Source organism: Molothrus ater, chromosome 11 (assembly GCF_012460135.2).
Source record: "Molothrus ater isolate BHLD 08-10-18 breed brown headed cowbird chromosome 11, BPBGC_Mater_1.1, whole genome shotgun sequence".
Classification (NCBI taxonomy): domain Eukaryota; kingdom Metazoa; phylum Chordata; class Aves; order Passeriformes; family Icteridae; genus Molothrus; species Molothrus ater.
The window spans coordinates 15,235,992-15,253,232 of NC_050488.2; the positions used below are offsets into that span (position 1 = coordinate 15,235,992).

At 48.3% G+C, this 17,241-nt stretch overlaps 1 protein-coding gene across 1 annotated transcript in view; it reads right to left on the reverse strand.

The window, feature by feature from the left end:
- The window catches only part of MAGI1 (membrane associated guanylate kinase, WW and PDZ domain containing 1), a 334,826-nt gene extending 327,436 nt beyond the window's left edge, over positions 1-7,390 (reverse strand). Inside the window, 1 exon segment of the mRNA XM_054516093.1 lies at positions 6,777-7,390. Within this exon segment, the coding sequence (XP_054372068.1) occupies positions 6,777-7,062 (286 nt within the window). The 5' untranslated portion in view covers positions 7,063-7,390.
- Between the last annotated feature and the right edge of the window lie 9,851 nt (positions 7,391-17,241).

Here is a 17,241-nt window from a genome sequence, read left to right on the forward strand (position 1 = left end):
CCAGAGTCAGGGCTGGGGACTAACAGAGAGCATGATGCCATCATTCCTGCTTGGAGCAGTGGAATAGTTCTGGAAACAATTTAAAATGTCGCAGGAGGAAGCGTGGATGGAGTGTGTGACCTTTGGAAACTGAAGGGTGGATCTCAACAAAAATATCCCATTTACCCTGAGCCACACTGCTCCTGCAGGGCCAAGGGAGATGCTGGCCCACCTATTTGGTTCAGAAGGAAAAGCAAAAAATTACAATTAAGGGGGGAAAAAAAATAAACATCCCAATCTGCCAACATACCAGTGCAATGCAAAAGCTGCCAAACTGCTCTGGAAGCAGCAGCCTCTTCCACAGCTCTCTCTCAGATCAGCAGATAACAGAATCTGGATGACAGCCGAGGTTTATGCCTGTTTCCCAACACCAGATCCTTGCAGGAAGCCCCAACCTTCAGCCATCTGATGCTGTGGGTCTCCTGGGCTGCCAGCTCTGAGCCCCTGCCTGTCACACCACGGCTACACTGAGCAAACAAAACACCAAGGGTCCAGAGAGACAGAGGAATTGATGCTGGTGGTGAAAATGGTGTTTCTGCAGGAGCTGCTCCTGCAGGCTCAGCAGTGCTGTCACTCAGGAGCTGCTGCTGTCCCCATCCTGCAGGAGATGCCCCCGGTGACAAGGGAGCAGAGAGGATCTCCAGGGATCACAGGGGGTGACCCAGCCCTGTGCCCTTGGTGCAAAAAGGTCACTTCATGCTCGCTTTCTAAAAGGCAAAAATAAATCTTTTCCACAGCTGAGCTAGAGAAAAACCCTGGAGAAATATGGACCAGCAAAATCTGCATTTTGCTGCTGCAGGAATTGGGACATGGAGCTGGAAGGAGCTCAGACAGGATGCAGAATGTGAGCACCAGCCCTCCAAGTACCACTGAGTGCTCACAGCAAAGATCCCTACACCTTCAGCTAGCATTTTACCACAAATTCTTCATAGTCCTTCTATAAATTCATGGCACTTGCTCTTACAGAACCACTACTCTGTGCTTTTCACCAAGAAATTTAAGTCACTTGCAGCACACAAAGATCAAAACCAAATGCTTTGATTTACAAGTTCCAGTCAAAGTCAGAGGAAGTGTGAAAAAAAAAAATACAAACACCTGAAATAACTAGAAGGCATAGCTCGTGTCTGGAGCTAAGCAAAGGAATGCAAATAAAAAACGTGGCCAATTATTTTTAAAAACCTCAGGAGAGGTCCCAAAGATCCTGTCCTTGCCCACAGCCCAGACCCTGCTATTGCAATAGAAAAGAGCCCTTGAGGCAGCAGCATCTTCCCAGCTTCCACATTACTTCAAACTGAGCCACGCTGAAATCTAATGAGAGAGGGCTCAAATCATCAGTTCTGCACAGCCACAAAAGTGCTGCTCTGAATATCTTTACACCTTAATGCAGCTGCCCTGGGGCAAATGTTTCCCTGTGCACGCACACACTGCCAAAGGAGCAAGTGTGTTTCTCAGCCATCAGATCAAGAGATACAGGAACAGCCAGAAGAGATGCATGAATGATCACAGCCTGAGCTGAACCAGGAGAAAATGACAATCCCAAAGCCAGGAATGCAAGGAGCTACTGCTGGTTTGGCTTTCAAACCTGTTAAGAAAAAAAAAATTCTTACATTTCTAACATGGAAGATGAATCTTAAATTTCATGATAGCAGGTCAATAATTCACTCATGCAGGAGTTGTAACTTGGTCTTAAATACATGGAACAACACGCAGGATGGTGTTAACATCTTATTTTGCAGTGGTGTTGAATGACTGCTCACAATTAGACCATAATTGTGATTTAATTGCTCTGTGATCTGACTGGCCATAAAGTGGGAGCCAGGAGTCCCATCTCAATGGGTGGAAAGATTAACTTTATTGTGGAAAGCATAGCCCCCTTTCATGCCATGAAAAGCATCACATTAACTCCTGGAATTTTTTATAACAGGCACAATGTGGCTCTTGGGCTCTTTTGCCAATCTCTGGGGTGCTACTCCGTGGCTGGAGAGGATGGATGACTGCTCTGCCACAAGCAGGATCAACTTCTAAATGCTGGCAAGTTCTGCACTGTAAATTCAGGCACAGTAAAGATAAGGTCTTGCTCAAGGCAGTATTTTAATACAAGATATACACATTTCATGACTGCTAAGTGCAGTACTTCTGTAAAGAAATAAGACTAATGATTTGTAGCAAAATATGCTCCAAGTGAGAGAAGAAGAGATTCTGCCTTTTTTTATTTTACATTTCATTCACAACTACTCCAGTTGTCAGAGTTGAAAACAGGCTTTATAAATCAAGAATACAAGAACATCTCTGAGGTTTTCAGATGGCAACACTTCTTTCTCTCCACTTGAAACCCACCTGGGTCCAAAAAGAATTTGGGTCAGACGGAAAAATGACTGAGAGAATTCACTGGCACTGAGCTAGCAGAGACTAGAAGGAAAACACTTTCTGGTGCTCGTGTGTGATGCTGCAGAGGTAAACTGGGAACAGCAAGAGGTCACTCTCTAAACAGCCTCTCCCTTCCCTGGCCCAGCACAGCACCCCCAAGCCCTGCTCCACACTCACTGCTGCGATGCTGCAGAGCCAGGCTTGGGCACTGAGCACGGGATGCTCAGCATCACCACTCACAAAGTGACACTCTGCTTCCCCGTGTGTGCTAAACCACCAAACACACCGCAATCCACTGATGCATCAGCTCTTCCTTCTTTTTTTTAATAAATGTTTTACCAAAAAATCCCAAAATAACAAACAGAAATTGTCTCACAAGCTCTCTCAGGAAAATAAAAGGAAAATACTCAAATACCAGCTCATGGAAACTTTTTGAAAGAGGCTGGTCTTGTTCACATGAATTTATGTAACTGAGTTTAACATCTCATGTACAGCAGATGCCAGCCTGACATTGAAGCATTGAGTCACTGCACTGTATTTCAGGATTTATCTTAGGGTCAAGTTAATGTTTGAAAAGAAACAAATGCAGCCGATAGCACTGGGTAAACAGTGACTGTTTCTGCTTGGGATCATGCCTGCTCCTGTCTGCCCTGTACAGGGCTAAAAAAAGCCCCACAAGCACACGACTCCTCCCTACCGTGGGATCATCCCAGCTGCAAAGTCCTACCAAAATTAATAATTGCATAAACTGCTCTCAGCACCTCCTGGTTTCAAAGCAATAGGTCTTTAGGAGCTTGGGATTCTGAGACTTTTTTAGGGAAGCAAAGCGTTGAAATGAGAACTGAAAAACCAATTTAATTTACAAGCATATTAATTTTGACAGTTTCCCGTACCAAGCATCTGGCTTGGTGTGGTTTGGCACAGGTCATCGAACCAGGGAGCAAGAAAAAACCTGGAAATCTCTCACTGAGGGAGAATGAAAACCCAGATACCCTGCCTCAAACAAACGTGGTCTATTTTTTACAGATACAGTCTTAATTCTTCTCTTTTGGAGGATGGCACAACTTCTCTCTTATGCTAGACTCTGTTAACCAAGATCCATGAGAAGAAATTGTGTGCCTGGTTTTATAACAGATCTATCCAATGCAATCAATTATCAATTTATCAAAGTGAGCTATTTTGACAAATGTGAAAGGTATTCAAGGAAGTTACAATATTCACAGTACAGCTGGGAAATCCCTATGTTAAGGCAATGCCAGCTTTAGACTAGAATATGTGACCACTGCTCCTATAATTCAATCTATTAATTCCATACTCTATGACCAAGTAATAATAAAAATGCATTTATTAACTCCACAGAAGTTAATTGCCAATTTCATCAGAACGTAGGCACAGATGTAAGATGGAAACAGTCAGTCATAAAAGCACTACATGTTAACTGAGGTTTTTTCACACATTTGACAGTTCTGAAAGTTACTAAGATACATGGCAGCAAGATGCTTCCTCTCTCTCCCCCAAAACAGGCAACTACAATGGCACAGTTTTATTCTCAAATGTCACAGCAAAAAAGGGGGCATAAGGGGAAAAGGAAGGGAAAGCTCCATCCAAGTTCTTTAGCCTTCTTCACTCTTCCTCCCAGGGTAAGCAAAGGACCAATAAATCCCGTATGACCAGTATTAAATATCAATTAATTTCCATTAAGAGATTTCACAGAGGCTCCTCCTTTTTGTACGTACTTTTCAAACTTACCACTCACAAAAGCGAGGAAAAAAAAATGTTGCAAGTGAAGCTGTAAGTTACCAAACTCTGGTCAATTGACAAAGCCCACGCACAGCCTATTCCACCTCCATTTCCATCCTCGTCTCTTTCCCCAAATGCAAGGTCAGAACTGTTATTTTCCTGCTCATGCTTGCAGATGACTGACTTATAGTAAATTTCCTGTTTTTCCAGCCTTGTAAATGTCATACAAAACAGACAGGCAATAAAATGTATACATTTCCAGGCTAATATTGCCCCAGCACTTCAGCACCAATCAGTTAGGAACTACGAACTGTGAGGAGGAGGAAAATCTGGGTAACTTTGTAAAAAGTTACTACGTAAAAAAATCTGGATAACTATGTAAAAACATGTTTACAATCTTATCTGCACACTCCTCGGCTGCCTGCTCTAGTGCCACACTTTTCCTGTTGAATGACAGCTGCCATTCCCATAATCAGATTTTTAATCAACACAGAAGTAATGAATTTTAATTAAAATACTCTCCTTTTCCATGCTTCTGATTCTGATACATGAGGGAGAGCTGTGCTTTGCAAAGAGCAGCGTTCAGATGCCAGGCTACCATTGACAGTCTTTCCAGACCACAAAAATATTAGTGATCTAAAAACCAAATATTTATTTCTATTCCACATTCTTGGCTAATAAAGCATTTCTTAAAAATATGGAGAAAAAAAAAAAAGAAAAGAAACTACAACCCCACAGTAACCAAGGGCTTGGTTCTCAGCTCTAGATGGGAACAGTCCAAGGTTTAAGTGCCTGCCCTGACTCACAGATGGGTTTTGAACCCTTTCCTCCCACTTTCCAGGTAAACCCAACCAACACACTAAAACTCAGCTCTCTGCCCATTCTTTTGACCATATCCTGAAGCTGAGACACATTTACCACCAAGTTCTGTCATGTGCAGTTTATTCCCAGGACATGTTTTATTTATACTAACTCATGTTTCCAAAACAACAAAAAGTTTGATCACAAATTGTTTGGTTGGGAAGGGTTTTATACACACCTTCCTTCACCCACCAACACCGGTCACATTGCAACACCACAAGCTGTATTTTAATACTTCTGCTAAAACAATCAGTATGTAAAAAAACCTCTGCCTAATTTCCTCATACTTTTCTTCGTGCTTTTCTCCCCCTCCCACTTGGGCAGGGAAACCAGCAGGCTGAATTTCCCTCACCACTTCCCAGTGAAGTGAAGGCAGCAGGAAAAACAGGCATTTGTTTAACAAAAACTGGATATTTTGGGAGTTTGACAGTGTTTGCTGGAATATTGCTACTGAGTCCTGGAAGGGACTCACAAGTCCCTGAGCTGTGGTGGCTCAGCTCCGGGGCAGGGGGTGGAGGGGCAGTGCACAAGCTCAGCTCCTCTCCGACACCATCGCTGGCATCTGCTCTGGCTCCGGAGCTTCCAAGGATGAAACAAGTGCCTGCAGCCCTTCATCTCAGCTCATCGGTGAGCCCAGGGACAAGACTTCAGGTGACAGTCCTGCCAGCTGGCCAGAAATTCTGTCTGCAGCTACCAGCTGGGTAGAACGAAGTACAGGGAAAAAAACCCCTCGCACCACAAGCCAGAGTGAAATCCCCACCTTAAGGATGCACACGTCTGGATGACAAATAAACCTTCCCCTAAGGAATCTCTTGGGCAACACGAAGAAAACTTCCCTTCCTTCCAGCACTTGGAGCTGACCTCGGGGAGCTCCCTCACCTCTCACACCTCCGGCTGTCCAGCTGCAGTGCTGCTGCTCCTGCCCGTCCGACCAGCCTCGGTGGCTGCGGCAGCACCAACAGCTTCTTGGCACTAAATTCAAGTCCTGTCCTGGAAATCACAAGCCCATTAGCCAGGCCTGTTAGCTAACCTGTTGAGCGACTGTGGAGTGTACACGGATGTGAAGTGGCATCTTTTTAATCCAGCATGGGAGGACTCTTCCTACCCTCTTCCTCAGCCAAACAGGAGAGCTACCTGCCTGTTCCTTCAGCTGTGAGCTGCAGGGCTGGTAGCACGGATGTACCCTCACCTAGGGCAAACCAGGGGGAAGAAAGGTAAATCTGAGCAGCCTTTCAGCCAGAGAGGGAAGATGCAGGAGAGTCCAAGCTTTTTCTTCCCACGCTGGCAGCCGGCAAACACACGCTGCACTTTCAGAACAAGACTCCACTCATCACTCAGCAGCTCCAAAGGATGCTCAGCTGCTGGAGAAGGAGATCCCTGCCCCATTCCCGCAGCAGCGAAGCTCCCTCAGCCTCTCCGAGGGTCAGCGGGACACCGAGCTGCCCCGGACAAGCGCGGGTTCCCCGCAGGGAGCGCTGGCGGCTCCGCGGTGCCTTTGGGAAAGTCTCACGCAACTGCTCGCTGCGCTTAGCGCAGGGCAAGGACTGCGGAGCGGCTGCAGCCGGCTCCGGACCAGGAGGTGCCCGTGCATCATCAGTGCCCTCGCCGAAGGTGCGCACACGCGTGGCTGCCTCTGTCGGGCCCCGCGCTGTCCCGCGGGGCTGATGCTCGCCACCCCCGGCACCGCGCTCGCCCGTGGCCACCCAGCCCCGCAGCCCCGCGGGAAGCGCGGAGCGAGTTCCCCCCGTCCCGCCGCGTTCCCCTCGCACCTTGTCGGACGGCTTTCACCACGATGGGGTCCTTGCAGCTCCGGATCACTTCCAGCACGTCGTAGCGCGGCAGCCCCGACACGCGGACCCCCTGCACCTCCAGCAGCAGCTCGCCCTCGCTCAGCGCCGCCTCGCCGTCCCCCGCCGCCGCGCCCGCGTACGGGAACTCGCCGTGCTCCGCGCCGCCGAGCAGGGCGAAGCCCAGCTGCCCGCCGGGCCCGCGGGTCAGCGCGCACTGCCGCACCCGGCTGGACCAGTGGTTCTTCTTCTGCACCACCCGCGACATGGCGCTGCGCGTCCCTCCGCGCCCGCGGAGCGCGCTCGGCAGGTGCGCAGGGGGCGCGGAGCCACCGCCCGCTCAGGCCATCACCGCCCGCACGGCCCCGCGCCCGCGGAGGGCGCGCACCGCCTCCCGCCCGCCCCTCCGCGCCGTCCCTCTCCCCTCTTATTAAGAAAAAAAGAAAAAAATTAAATAAAATTAAAAATAATTTAAAAGCGCTGAAAAAGCAAATCCGGCAGGCGCGCGGTGTTGCCGCCCCTCTCCGCGGGAGCTGCGCGGGGCGCGGAGCCTTTCGGGCGATACAAAGCGCCGTTTGTTTTGTTCCAGTTCGGTCCGTCCCGCTCCGCCGCGCTCCGCGCCGCCGGCGCAGGCGCCCTGGCACGGCCCGCCCCGGCCGGCCCCCGCCCGCTCCCCGCCCCCGGCACGGCCCGGCCGGCGCGGCCCCCCCAACCCACGTGCGGGCCCGGCTCCTCCCCGCGCCCACCGACAACTTTGCCCGAGGGAGGAGCCCGTGCCCGCGCCCCCCGGGCCGGGGAGAGGGTGAAGCCCCCGGCTGGAATTGTCTTTGCTCTGCCCCGCGCCCCCGGAGATGCTCCAGGGGACGGGGGACGGCAGATCTTTGCTTTCCCGGGAGGATTTCTAGGATTTGCCCAGTTGCGAGCCGCTGCGATCGCTTCTTACCTGCGCTTTCCAGATGGTTGTTACAGGAGAGGACGCAAAGTAAAAGTCCTGAGGAAAAACTTGCGCGAGTTTGTCATTAAAATGGTATCAAAGCGCTTGCACGAGGCTGAGTGAAAGTCGAGTTCCTACTCTTAGTTCTCCACTCCAGTTTTTGACTGAGTGATCGAATTTGAGACATTAATAATGTTTTCACATTGTGCTTTCCTCGTGTAATTGTTTAGAAGCTGGACAGACTAATAGCGAGGTCTGGCTGCTGGGGAAAGGGACAGGCATCCATTCGTTTGTCCTTGGCCAAAACTCTTCAAAGTTACCCAGAACTGGTGCAAAACTCAAAAGGGGAAAATAAGCAAGAGGGCACGTACCAGCTGTCCCTTCCAGGTCATGCTCCATGCTTCCAAACCTGAAAGCCAGGCCTCATTTTGAGCAGTCTTATGCATGACCGAACCCCTTCCAGCAAGGAGTTCACTTGTCAGATGTGTGCGTGCCCTATTTTGCTGCTAATCGGGACTGAGAAGTGACACAGGGAAACAAAAGAGTCAGGTCTGGCTGCCTGTGCTGCCCTAACGCGTGCTCAGACGCTACAGCCCGCAGACTTTCACTGCTGCCCGCGTCGCTCTTGCATCTCTCCCCTCCGCAGCCGAGCGTGTCCCGCGGTGATGGGCGATGCAGGAGAGGCGCAGGCTCGGCAAGCATCGCTGCTCGGGGAAGGAGCTCAGCCGAGCATCGTCTGCTGCTGGCCCAGCCGATCACAGGCTTAGCTCGCAGACCTGAGAGGTGACCGGGGCGCTCTCCCTGCCCTCGCACCTGTCCCGGATGGAGCAGGGAAGCCTGTCCTTCCCTCACTCCCTGCATTCCATCCTCCTTTCCCCAGCTGCAATCTCTCATCTGGCTGTCTTGTAGAGAGCTCCCATCGCTGCAGACGCCGCTCTGCAGCCGCGGGAGCCGCAGTCCCCAGCCCGAGTGGCACAGCCACAGCCAGGCACGAGAAAGGCTTGGCCGATGTCACATAGCACAGCACTGAGTCAGCCCCATCCCCTGTGCCTCAGGCAGCTCTGTCCAGGTCCCCATGGGAAGCAGATGGGATTACCAGAGCTCAGGAAAAGTCCTTCCAACAGAGGGGCAGAGCCTGCCCTCCTGGCTAGGAGTGGACTCATAAGTTCAGTGTACCTGCTGTGTCTAGCCCCCACTTGCTTCCAAGAGGTTTCTTATTTTCATATTTGCTTTCATCCTTAAAGCCATGCTGATCCCTTATGTTTGAGCAGCAATAACTGCCTCACATCTGCTTTTCCTGGCTCAGTAACCAGCTGCCCCGTTTGTCACTTTTAGGATGACAGCACACTTTTTATTGTGCCTTCACCAGTAAAGAGTGGATAGGTCATCAGGCTGGGTCCCCTGGGCACTAAATGCTCCTGTAGACCCTACAGAACAGCAGCATGGCTTGTGGGGAAGGCTTTCTCTCCTCTCTCATCTGTGCACTGGCTTGTTGTGTCACACATGTGAGCTCACGGTGCAGGGAGCCCCTTGTTCACAGCCCAGAGCTGGGTGTGACGTATTTTCATCACCATCATTTTGCAGGATGCCTTATGTGACAGCCCTGCTAAGCTAAAAATCATCTGGGATCCATGTGAACATCACATGAGCTGTGGTTGCCCTGAATAGATCTTACAGAACTACTCATGCCTCATGGAAAAATTTTTGGAAAAGACTATTTAGAAAAACAAGTTTTGATAGTAAAATTTATGAGATGACAGACTTCCAAGGGCCCTTTTCAGTTTGCTTACAAACACTGCAACTGTGCTGAACATGTGAGCTGTCCCCATTGTAAATCCTAATGCTGTACTCATGCCTGGGCCACTATGTTCCCAAAATTGTTCTTGCTGATAATTAACAAAACCAGCAAATCTCAACCAGAACTTTATCTTGATTTTCAGATTTTCACTTCAGTTTTTGTCCTGGACCAATTTCCTACCACTTTACTGCCTCATTGCATCCAGGTGGTCAATCTGGATAACCCCAGATCCTGGAAGCTGGCACCACTTTTAACAGCTCAAATTCAGCCAAGGTATTTTGTTGTCCTGATTGCTGACTCTGTGACTGCCCAGCACCTTGCTGCTGCAAGGAGATTATTTCAGGGCACAGCTGCTCCAACCACCTCTATTAAAGGAAGCTCTTGGTCAGGCTTTAACAGTGCTGAGCCCTTGACCCATGGCCTGGCTGCTCCTGCCCAGAAGGGTCCCTGACACCATCTGATGGATAATTGGGTGATTACTCCATACAAACCTGGCATTGCATTTCTTTGCAGAGCCTAGCCTCTCTCCCAGGGACAGTGGTCCTGCCTTTGCAGGGGTTGGATTTAATGATTAACAGACTGCCTTCATCTCTGACAACTGCAGTTCTAATAATGACACTCTCCTTTTTGTGAGGGTCTCCAAGCATTTCACAAACAGCAATTAAGGAATCTTCAGAGGGCACCAACCTGGGGAGCAGCTGAATATTTACACAGGGCAGGGAGAAGCTCAGGGCACACTCCTCATCTGAGGATGCAGCCATCCTACCTGACCTGCAGCAGCTGCTCCAGCCTCATCTCCTGCAGGTCTGTGTGCTCTTTACCAGCTCACAGCCCATGACAGCACTGTGAAAACTGATTTGGGTGGGCTCAGGCCTTGAAGCAGAGCCTGATTCCGTTGCTCTTTTGTCTGCAGTCGCTCTGGCCCAGCTTTGGCAGCTGCTAATTTGTCAGGATGAGAAGGCTGATCTTTCTTCTTCCTCCTTCAGAAGGTGCTCTGCATGCTTTGGGCCCTGCTACAAACACACAACAGCTCAAATGGTTCTTTCAAATGGAATATTGACCCATGGTCTTGGTCTCAAACGCCTCTGAAATTTCGTGCTGTGTCCTGGATTCTAAAATGGGTCAAAGCTCCCCCAAGCATCAACTCATTCTCTCAGCTTTGCTACCAAAACTTGAGGAAACCACAGTTTGACTTTTTTTGGAATGGAAAACCATGTCTAGTCACTGAGAATGTTGTGGGTTTATGGCAGTTCACAGCCATGTACTCCCACCAGAGAGCATAAAGAAAGATGATAGTGGTTAAGACTACAAATGAAAGTACAGTTTATTTAATAGAACAGAATTTATTCTTAATTTCCAGATAAACCCCAAACCTTTAATATCATGGGTCTCAAGGCTTTGAAAGCCTAAGCACATAGATCCTGGAAAAAAAGAGAGAAGAAAGAGTTTAAACAAGATCCAGTTTCTCAGACATTGAAGTTTCCTGTGAGCACACTCACTCTACCAGAATCTGTCAGTAGGAAAGCCATGTATTGTGGTTATTTCCCAGACAAGAATTGTTTTTATAGCAATCCCACTTAACTCTTATTGGAGGAGAGTTTTCTGTGCAGCATCCAGGATTTTTCAACAGGCTGGTGCTGCTCTCTGGTAGCAAGGAGGAGATGGGCTGGTGCTGCTCTGAGTCCTGGCCAACATTTCAACAGATGACCCAACCCCAGGTACTGAACAAACCCTGTATTTACAGCAAACCTTCCCAGTGTCAGGACATGAGAAGCTCTGGTTAAAGCCACCAGCCAGCACAGACAGGTCCTGCCTAAGCTCAGGGACAGAGCTGGGCCAGCAAACTCCATCCCAAAGGGCAGCCCCTTGTGCAGGACATTTCCAGCCTCCTGCAGCCATCCAGGGCTGGCTCAGAGTGAGCCTGTGACCACAGGATGCTGGGAAGAAAAAGGAAACTCACCCCTTAGTGGGACTTCATGTCACCTTCCTCTACAATTTATTTCAATAATATCACACATAGTGGAATAGAAAGCTGAAGATCAATCTCATAACCATATTAAGACACTCTGGGGTGTATTTTATAGCACCATTAATATACTTCTTGGGTGGTTAAAGTCACCCACAGCATAAATTAATGGCTCCATAAAACATGCTCTGTCATATCCTATGGCTTAAATAACACACAATAGGCTGGGGATGTTGGGATGTGGTTGAGCTGGGTGGAAGCAAAGGGTCAGAGTGACCACCTGGAAGTGAGGATGCCAGCCTCAGGGGGCCCAGTCATTTTCAAAAAGCAAGATTCTAGAGAATCAATTACAAATTGTAGATTTCATTAACTTTCATTAGCACTCGTATTCCCAGGTTTATTAATTTCATTCAGGCGTCTCTTCCCTGCAGAAGCTGTTCTGTTCCAGGGTAGGATTGTTGTGGGTGGGGCTTTTTGGCATGGAGGGAGCCAGGCTTGAAAAGCTCTGAAGTCTGGCACAGAGCAGGCAAAGCCTCTTGGTTAGAGCAGGGATCAGATTGGCTTTGCAGGGGAAGCTAAGCCTGCCATATGTTTCCACTTTCTGAAAGAAACTTGAAGGAAATGTCAATGCAGTGTCCATTAGGGACAGATTTTATTGGAGTGGAGGTCTTCGGTACCCACAGGAGTATTAAAAAAAAAAAAATTTAAAAAGAAAAAAAAATTAAAATTTAATAAGTAAAAATAAAAAATAAAAATATTAAAACTAAAATAAAATAAAAAAATAAAAGGCAAAAAATAAAAACCCCCAAAAGCAAAAACAAACAAATGAAAAAAACCAAACCAAAAAAACCCAAAAAAAGAAAATAAAAAATTAAAAAATAAAGTTTTTTCCTAGACTTTCTTGACCATGATCAAGCTGTAGAAGAAGCAAATTCCTCCTTCTAGTCTGGTAGATATTGGATCTTACCAAGTCCCATTCTTCCCCAGGAATTTTTCTTTGCTATTTTAATGTCTCCACATGAGTTAGCAAAGACCCTTCAGTAGACACTAGCTGTGTCCTGCTAAGATAAGCTATCCCAACTCACCTGTCTCAGCTGATAAACCTCCACTTCTCTGCTTCTGCTGCTTGAAAAAGAAAAGGGCTCACCTCTGATTTGTGCTGCAAGAGCTCAGCCCAGCTGCCCAAGGCACCAACACTCACCCAAACTCACTTCAGCTCAAGAGCCTCATTCTCTCCTTTCCTATCATCCCTGTTCCCTCTGCAGATACAAAGAGAGCCTCACTGTATCCTAAAACTCCACCCCTGCTCTGCTGGGGCTCATGGAGATGCTGTTCCCTGTCCTTCCCCTGTTGCTTTACCTCTCCAGTCCTCTCTATTTTCTCTATGTATTTTCAACACAAAATTTGCTATTCATTCCCCCTAAAAGTCCTGAAAACTAAAGCTGCATCCAGAAAGATTTCTGCTTTAAGTCTTTATGGAGCCATAAAGAGGAGGCAAAGTCTGCCCTTTTCAAACATGCTGCATGCTGACTAAGTTGGTAGTCCCTTGTGGTGGATGTGTATTAAAGCCTAATGGCTTAAATATGGAAAAAGATCAGGAAGAAAAAGCTGGGAATAACCCATCTCTCTCTATAGCAAAGTCTGGTTCAAACAACTTGAATAGAGTTGTCAATTTCATGATTTGGTTTGAAAATAAAGCTAGCCACAAAGGCTCAGCTTCCCAAAACTAACTGGCACATCAGTGCAGTATCTTGTCCACCAGCTCCACCTTGAAGGGGTTTGTTTCTCTCAAAAGTAAAGAATCAATACACAGAATATCAATAGCAATTCTGTATAAGGAATAAACAGCAAAAATACCTTTTCCCTCATAAAAACACTGAGTTGAGGAAAGATTTCTGTAATAGAGAATTGATTTCATCCTCACAAAAGGTTTATCCAAGTACCCTTAGCAAGATTAAAAGAAATAAAAAGGCAGCAGTAAGGCACAATAATGAGACAAGCTGAAGGTTTGGAAAAGGAGCAGTTCCTTCATGGTGAGGAGTAGCTGGGAGATCCCTCTCTGGTCAGAATTACAATCCTGGCAAAAGGCAGAAGAGACAAGGCAGCAACAGACAGCACAGCCTGATCCTGCAGCCATCTGGGGCCTGGCTGTACTTTGCTCCTGAGAGTAATTTACAGGCATCAGACAAGCCACATGTGTAAGGCTGAGCACACACAAATATTCTCAGGAGCAGAGCCAATTAACACACCACGAGATATCACTCTGTGATTTGGAAGATACACAAACCCCATCTTGCTTTTTGAAGCAGCGAAGCAGAAGAATTTGTGGCAGTGTCTGATGCAGAAACATCCCCGATCAACTTCCTCCTCCCTGGTCCCACAAGAGCATCTTGATGTTAAAGCAGCATTTACTGCACTTCTGAGCTGGGTCCAACAAAAGCAGCAGCTTTGATGTGAGGCACTGCCCCACCATGCCTTACCCCCTATGGAAAGATTCTCATCATCACTGCTATTTATAGGGAATAACAGCCAGCAGCCTTGGCTGGGACAAGCGGCTCCCAGGGCTAACCCGGCCGAGCATAAAGGGAGATGCTCCTTTCCTCCAGACAGCTCCAAAGAGGGATTTGGGGCCTGGGAGCAGGTCAGCTGGGATTGGGATTCCTGACTCCCTGCCTGCTGTCTAATATTAGCTGGCATTGTCTCCCAGCCTGTCTCGCCGAACCGCAGCCCGAATTAGCGCGTCTCGCTGCATCCTCTGCCAGCCCATCCTGTGTGCTAAACCACTCAGGGGCTGAGCAAACATCCTGGGAACAGCTCTCACAGAGTCTATGTGGGCTCAGTTGTTCCTGCAGCATTGTTTGCTCCATGTTTTCCAAGCATCATCACCAAAGTATGACGGGCTGTATCCTGGAGCTGGCATCGCTCCCCAGCGCGGGCAGGGATGAAAATCAGCTCTGCTGAGAGCCAGCTTGGGGAAGAAGCGTTAACAAATGAACTCTGGTGGCAGATGAGCAGGCCAAGAAAGCAGCAGCAGCAGCACATGCCAGCCTCCTCAGAGTGGTATTTACAAGTTCCCAAAATTTCCTTCCTAGTGCTGCATTCAGTGTGGATGGGCTGATGGGTTTTTGTCTGCCACATGAGCTTCTTATCTTGTGCCCTCCAGCCACAAGATCAGGGCTGTCCACAACAACACCCAGCTCTCAGCACAAGGGGATGGGCCTAATGGGGTTTCAAACCAGTGCCCCCAGCAGTTTTGGTTGGCTTAGAGTCCATCTCCTCCTGCTAGCAGAGGCTGATGGCATTCATTTCCACTAGGCTCATTAGCCTCTGTGGAACAAGGCTTTAAACAGAAACAGAAAGACACAGGAGAATCACATCAAATCCTGTCTTTGGGTCAGCACATAGCCCAGGTGAGGGGCTGCTTGCAGGGCACAGAGCAGCAGGGAGAAGATAGAGAGGGGGTCGTGGGAGAGTCTGTGCCCCTGAGCAACCAGCCAGCCAAGTCACAGGACTGGTTTTATAAGGTGCATGCAGAGTTTTGGACAGCAGTTATTGAAAGACAAGCGACTCATTGACTATTATCCCTTTCTGGCAGCACGATCAGCGCAGTCAATTAGCTGTAAAATCTGAATCATGTCCCTGGCAGGCAGGCTCAGAGAGGAAGCAGCTCCACCTTCCTGCTCTGCCCACAGAGGTCACGGCATCCACTGCACAGCCCTGCCAGACCTGTCACAGGCAGCCACTGCAGCAGGGATAAATCAGGATATGGCTCCCATCACACAGCAGGAACAGCTCAACTCCCTGTTCTCAGCCTGACGTCATGGAGCCTTTCCACCGCCCCAAGACCACTGCAGAAAAGCCTGGGCAATAAATCCGTCCAAGCAGCACCACGTATGGATGGACACCATCTCTCCATACATCCCTCAACACCCTTTTACTGCCAGGCTCGTTTCTTTTCTTTATTGCTGTAGAATAAAGTCTTAAAACTCCTGACTTGAATCAAATGAGCTTTTAGGTGAAGATCCAGATGCATGGAAAGAGAATTGCGTTGTACAACGACAGACACAGTCCACTGCCCAGCAGAGATCCAGAACTGGGAAAAACAAGCCCATCAGAGCTCCTGCAGTGAATTACTTGCTCTTGGGAGCTGTTGCTCCCCAGTGAGTCTTTGGAGACAACATCTGAACCAACAGAGTTGTGTTTGCAGCTCTGTGCTGGCTACAAATCCACTCCTGGCATATCTGTTCCCAGTTTCCACCTCCCATATGTGTCACTAGGTCCTGGATCCAGCCTTTCCGACTGGAGATGAGTCATCCTCATCCTCCTCAGTGTGGTGGGGATTAGACCCAAGGCACATTAGCAAAGTGGAAGGCTTGCCTTGGACCAGGGCCAGTTTCAGCCTGTCGATAATTTATAAAAACACATTGCTCTTCAGCCAAGCAAGTTTCAGTTCCTAGATGATTCAGCAGCAGAGGTACAAGGAAATATGGATGTGAAAAGTCCCCGAAGGAATTTCTGTATAATTCTGCATTGAAATAAAAAAGCCCTGAGACCAGCAGCAGAATGGAAATTGGGAATTAAGGATCATTCCTTCTGTGCCAGCAGGGACTGCTAAAAGCTGGGAAATTTTTAGTGGAGTTCCAGGACAGGAGGGAAGAAAGAGCAAAGGCAGAAATCAGGGAGGCTGAAGACCCTGAAGTGGAGAAGGAAGGGAAATACAGTTCCTGGTTTTGTTTTGGCCACTTTGCACCAGCTACGACTTTGTTGTCACTAAAAACATGAAAATCCTGTGGGCAGGTAATGGGAAAATTGGAGTGAGAAACCTCTAAAAACAGATTTTCAGAAGGCAGCCTGGAAAATGGGAAGTATAAAGAGCCAGGGACAGCTCCAAAGCCCATCTGAGCACTTTGGGTTTTGGATGTGATCCATGTCTATTTTAAAAAAGAATGAGAAAAGAAAATATAAAAGGAAAAGTACTACATAACTGCCCAATGTAAATTAATTCCTGAAAGGGCATGGCAAGCCAAAAATGAATATTTCATCTCTTCTGACCTCTTTCAGTTCATTATCCTAATTGTGAGCTTCAAGACCACAGTAGCATTTCTCTGCATGCAAAATCAGCAGGGATGGAATGGCATGAGAGTAACAACCCTCCTGAACAGATTCCAGTGGGAGATGGAGTGGACTAAGAGCTATAAAATCACTGCAATAGCATGGAGTAACTTCAAATGGAGTTACTGAACAAATTCTGTTTGCTCAGAAACACTTTCCACAAGAGAGTACAACCCCCATTCCCTCCTTTCATCCATTGACTCTAACACCGCTTGTCCTGAGATGCCCAGGAGTGCTTTGCAAGGTCAAATGGCCATTTCTGAGCAGCCTGAGCCAATGCTAGACTCACACCACATCATGCAGAGCAGTCTCTTCCCCTCAAGAGATGTTTTCCAGCCTGTTCCTGGCAGAAACCCCACACTCACCTGTGTGCAGCTTGGCAGCCTCCCCACAGTTCAGAGAGAAGCTGTTCAGCATCCTGCAGGATGCAGCCCTGGCACCAACCCAGCCCTGTCTCCCTCCCCAGTCTGCAGCACACCTGCCTGCCCCCAGCACTGCTGGTTCTCCACACAAACAGCAATTTAATTCTTCTTTTCATGAAGAAAATCCATTCATGTTTTACTGTGCATCACAGACCTCACCGTCCATCCGTACACCCATGGAAGTCCCACCACAGGTTCCCTGACAGTCAGGACTG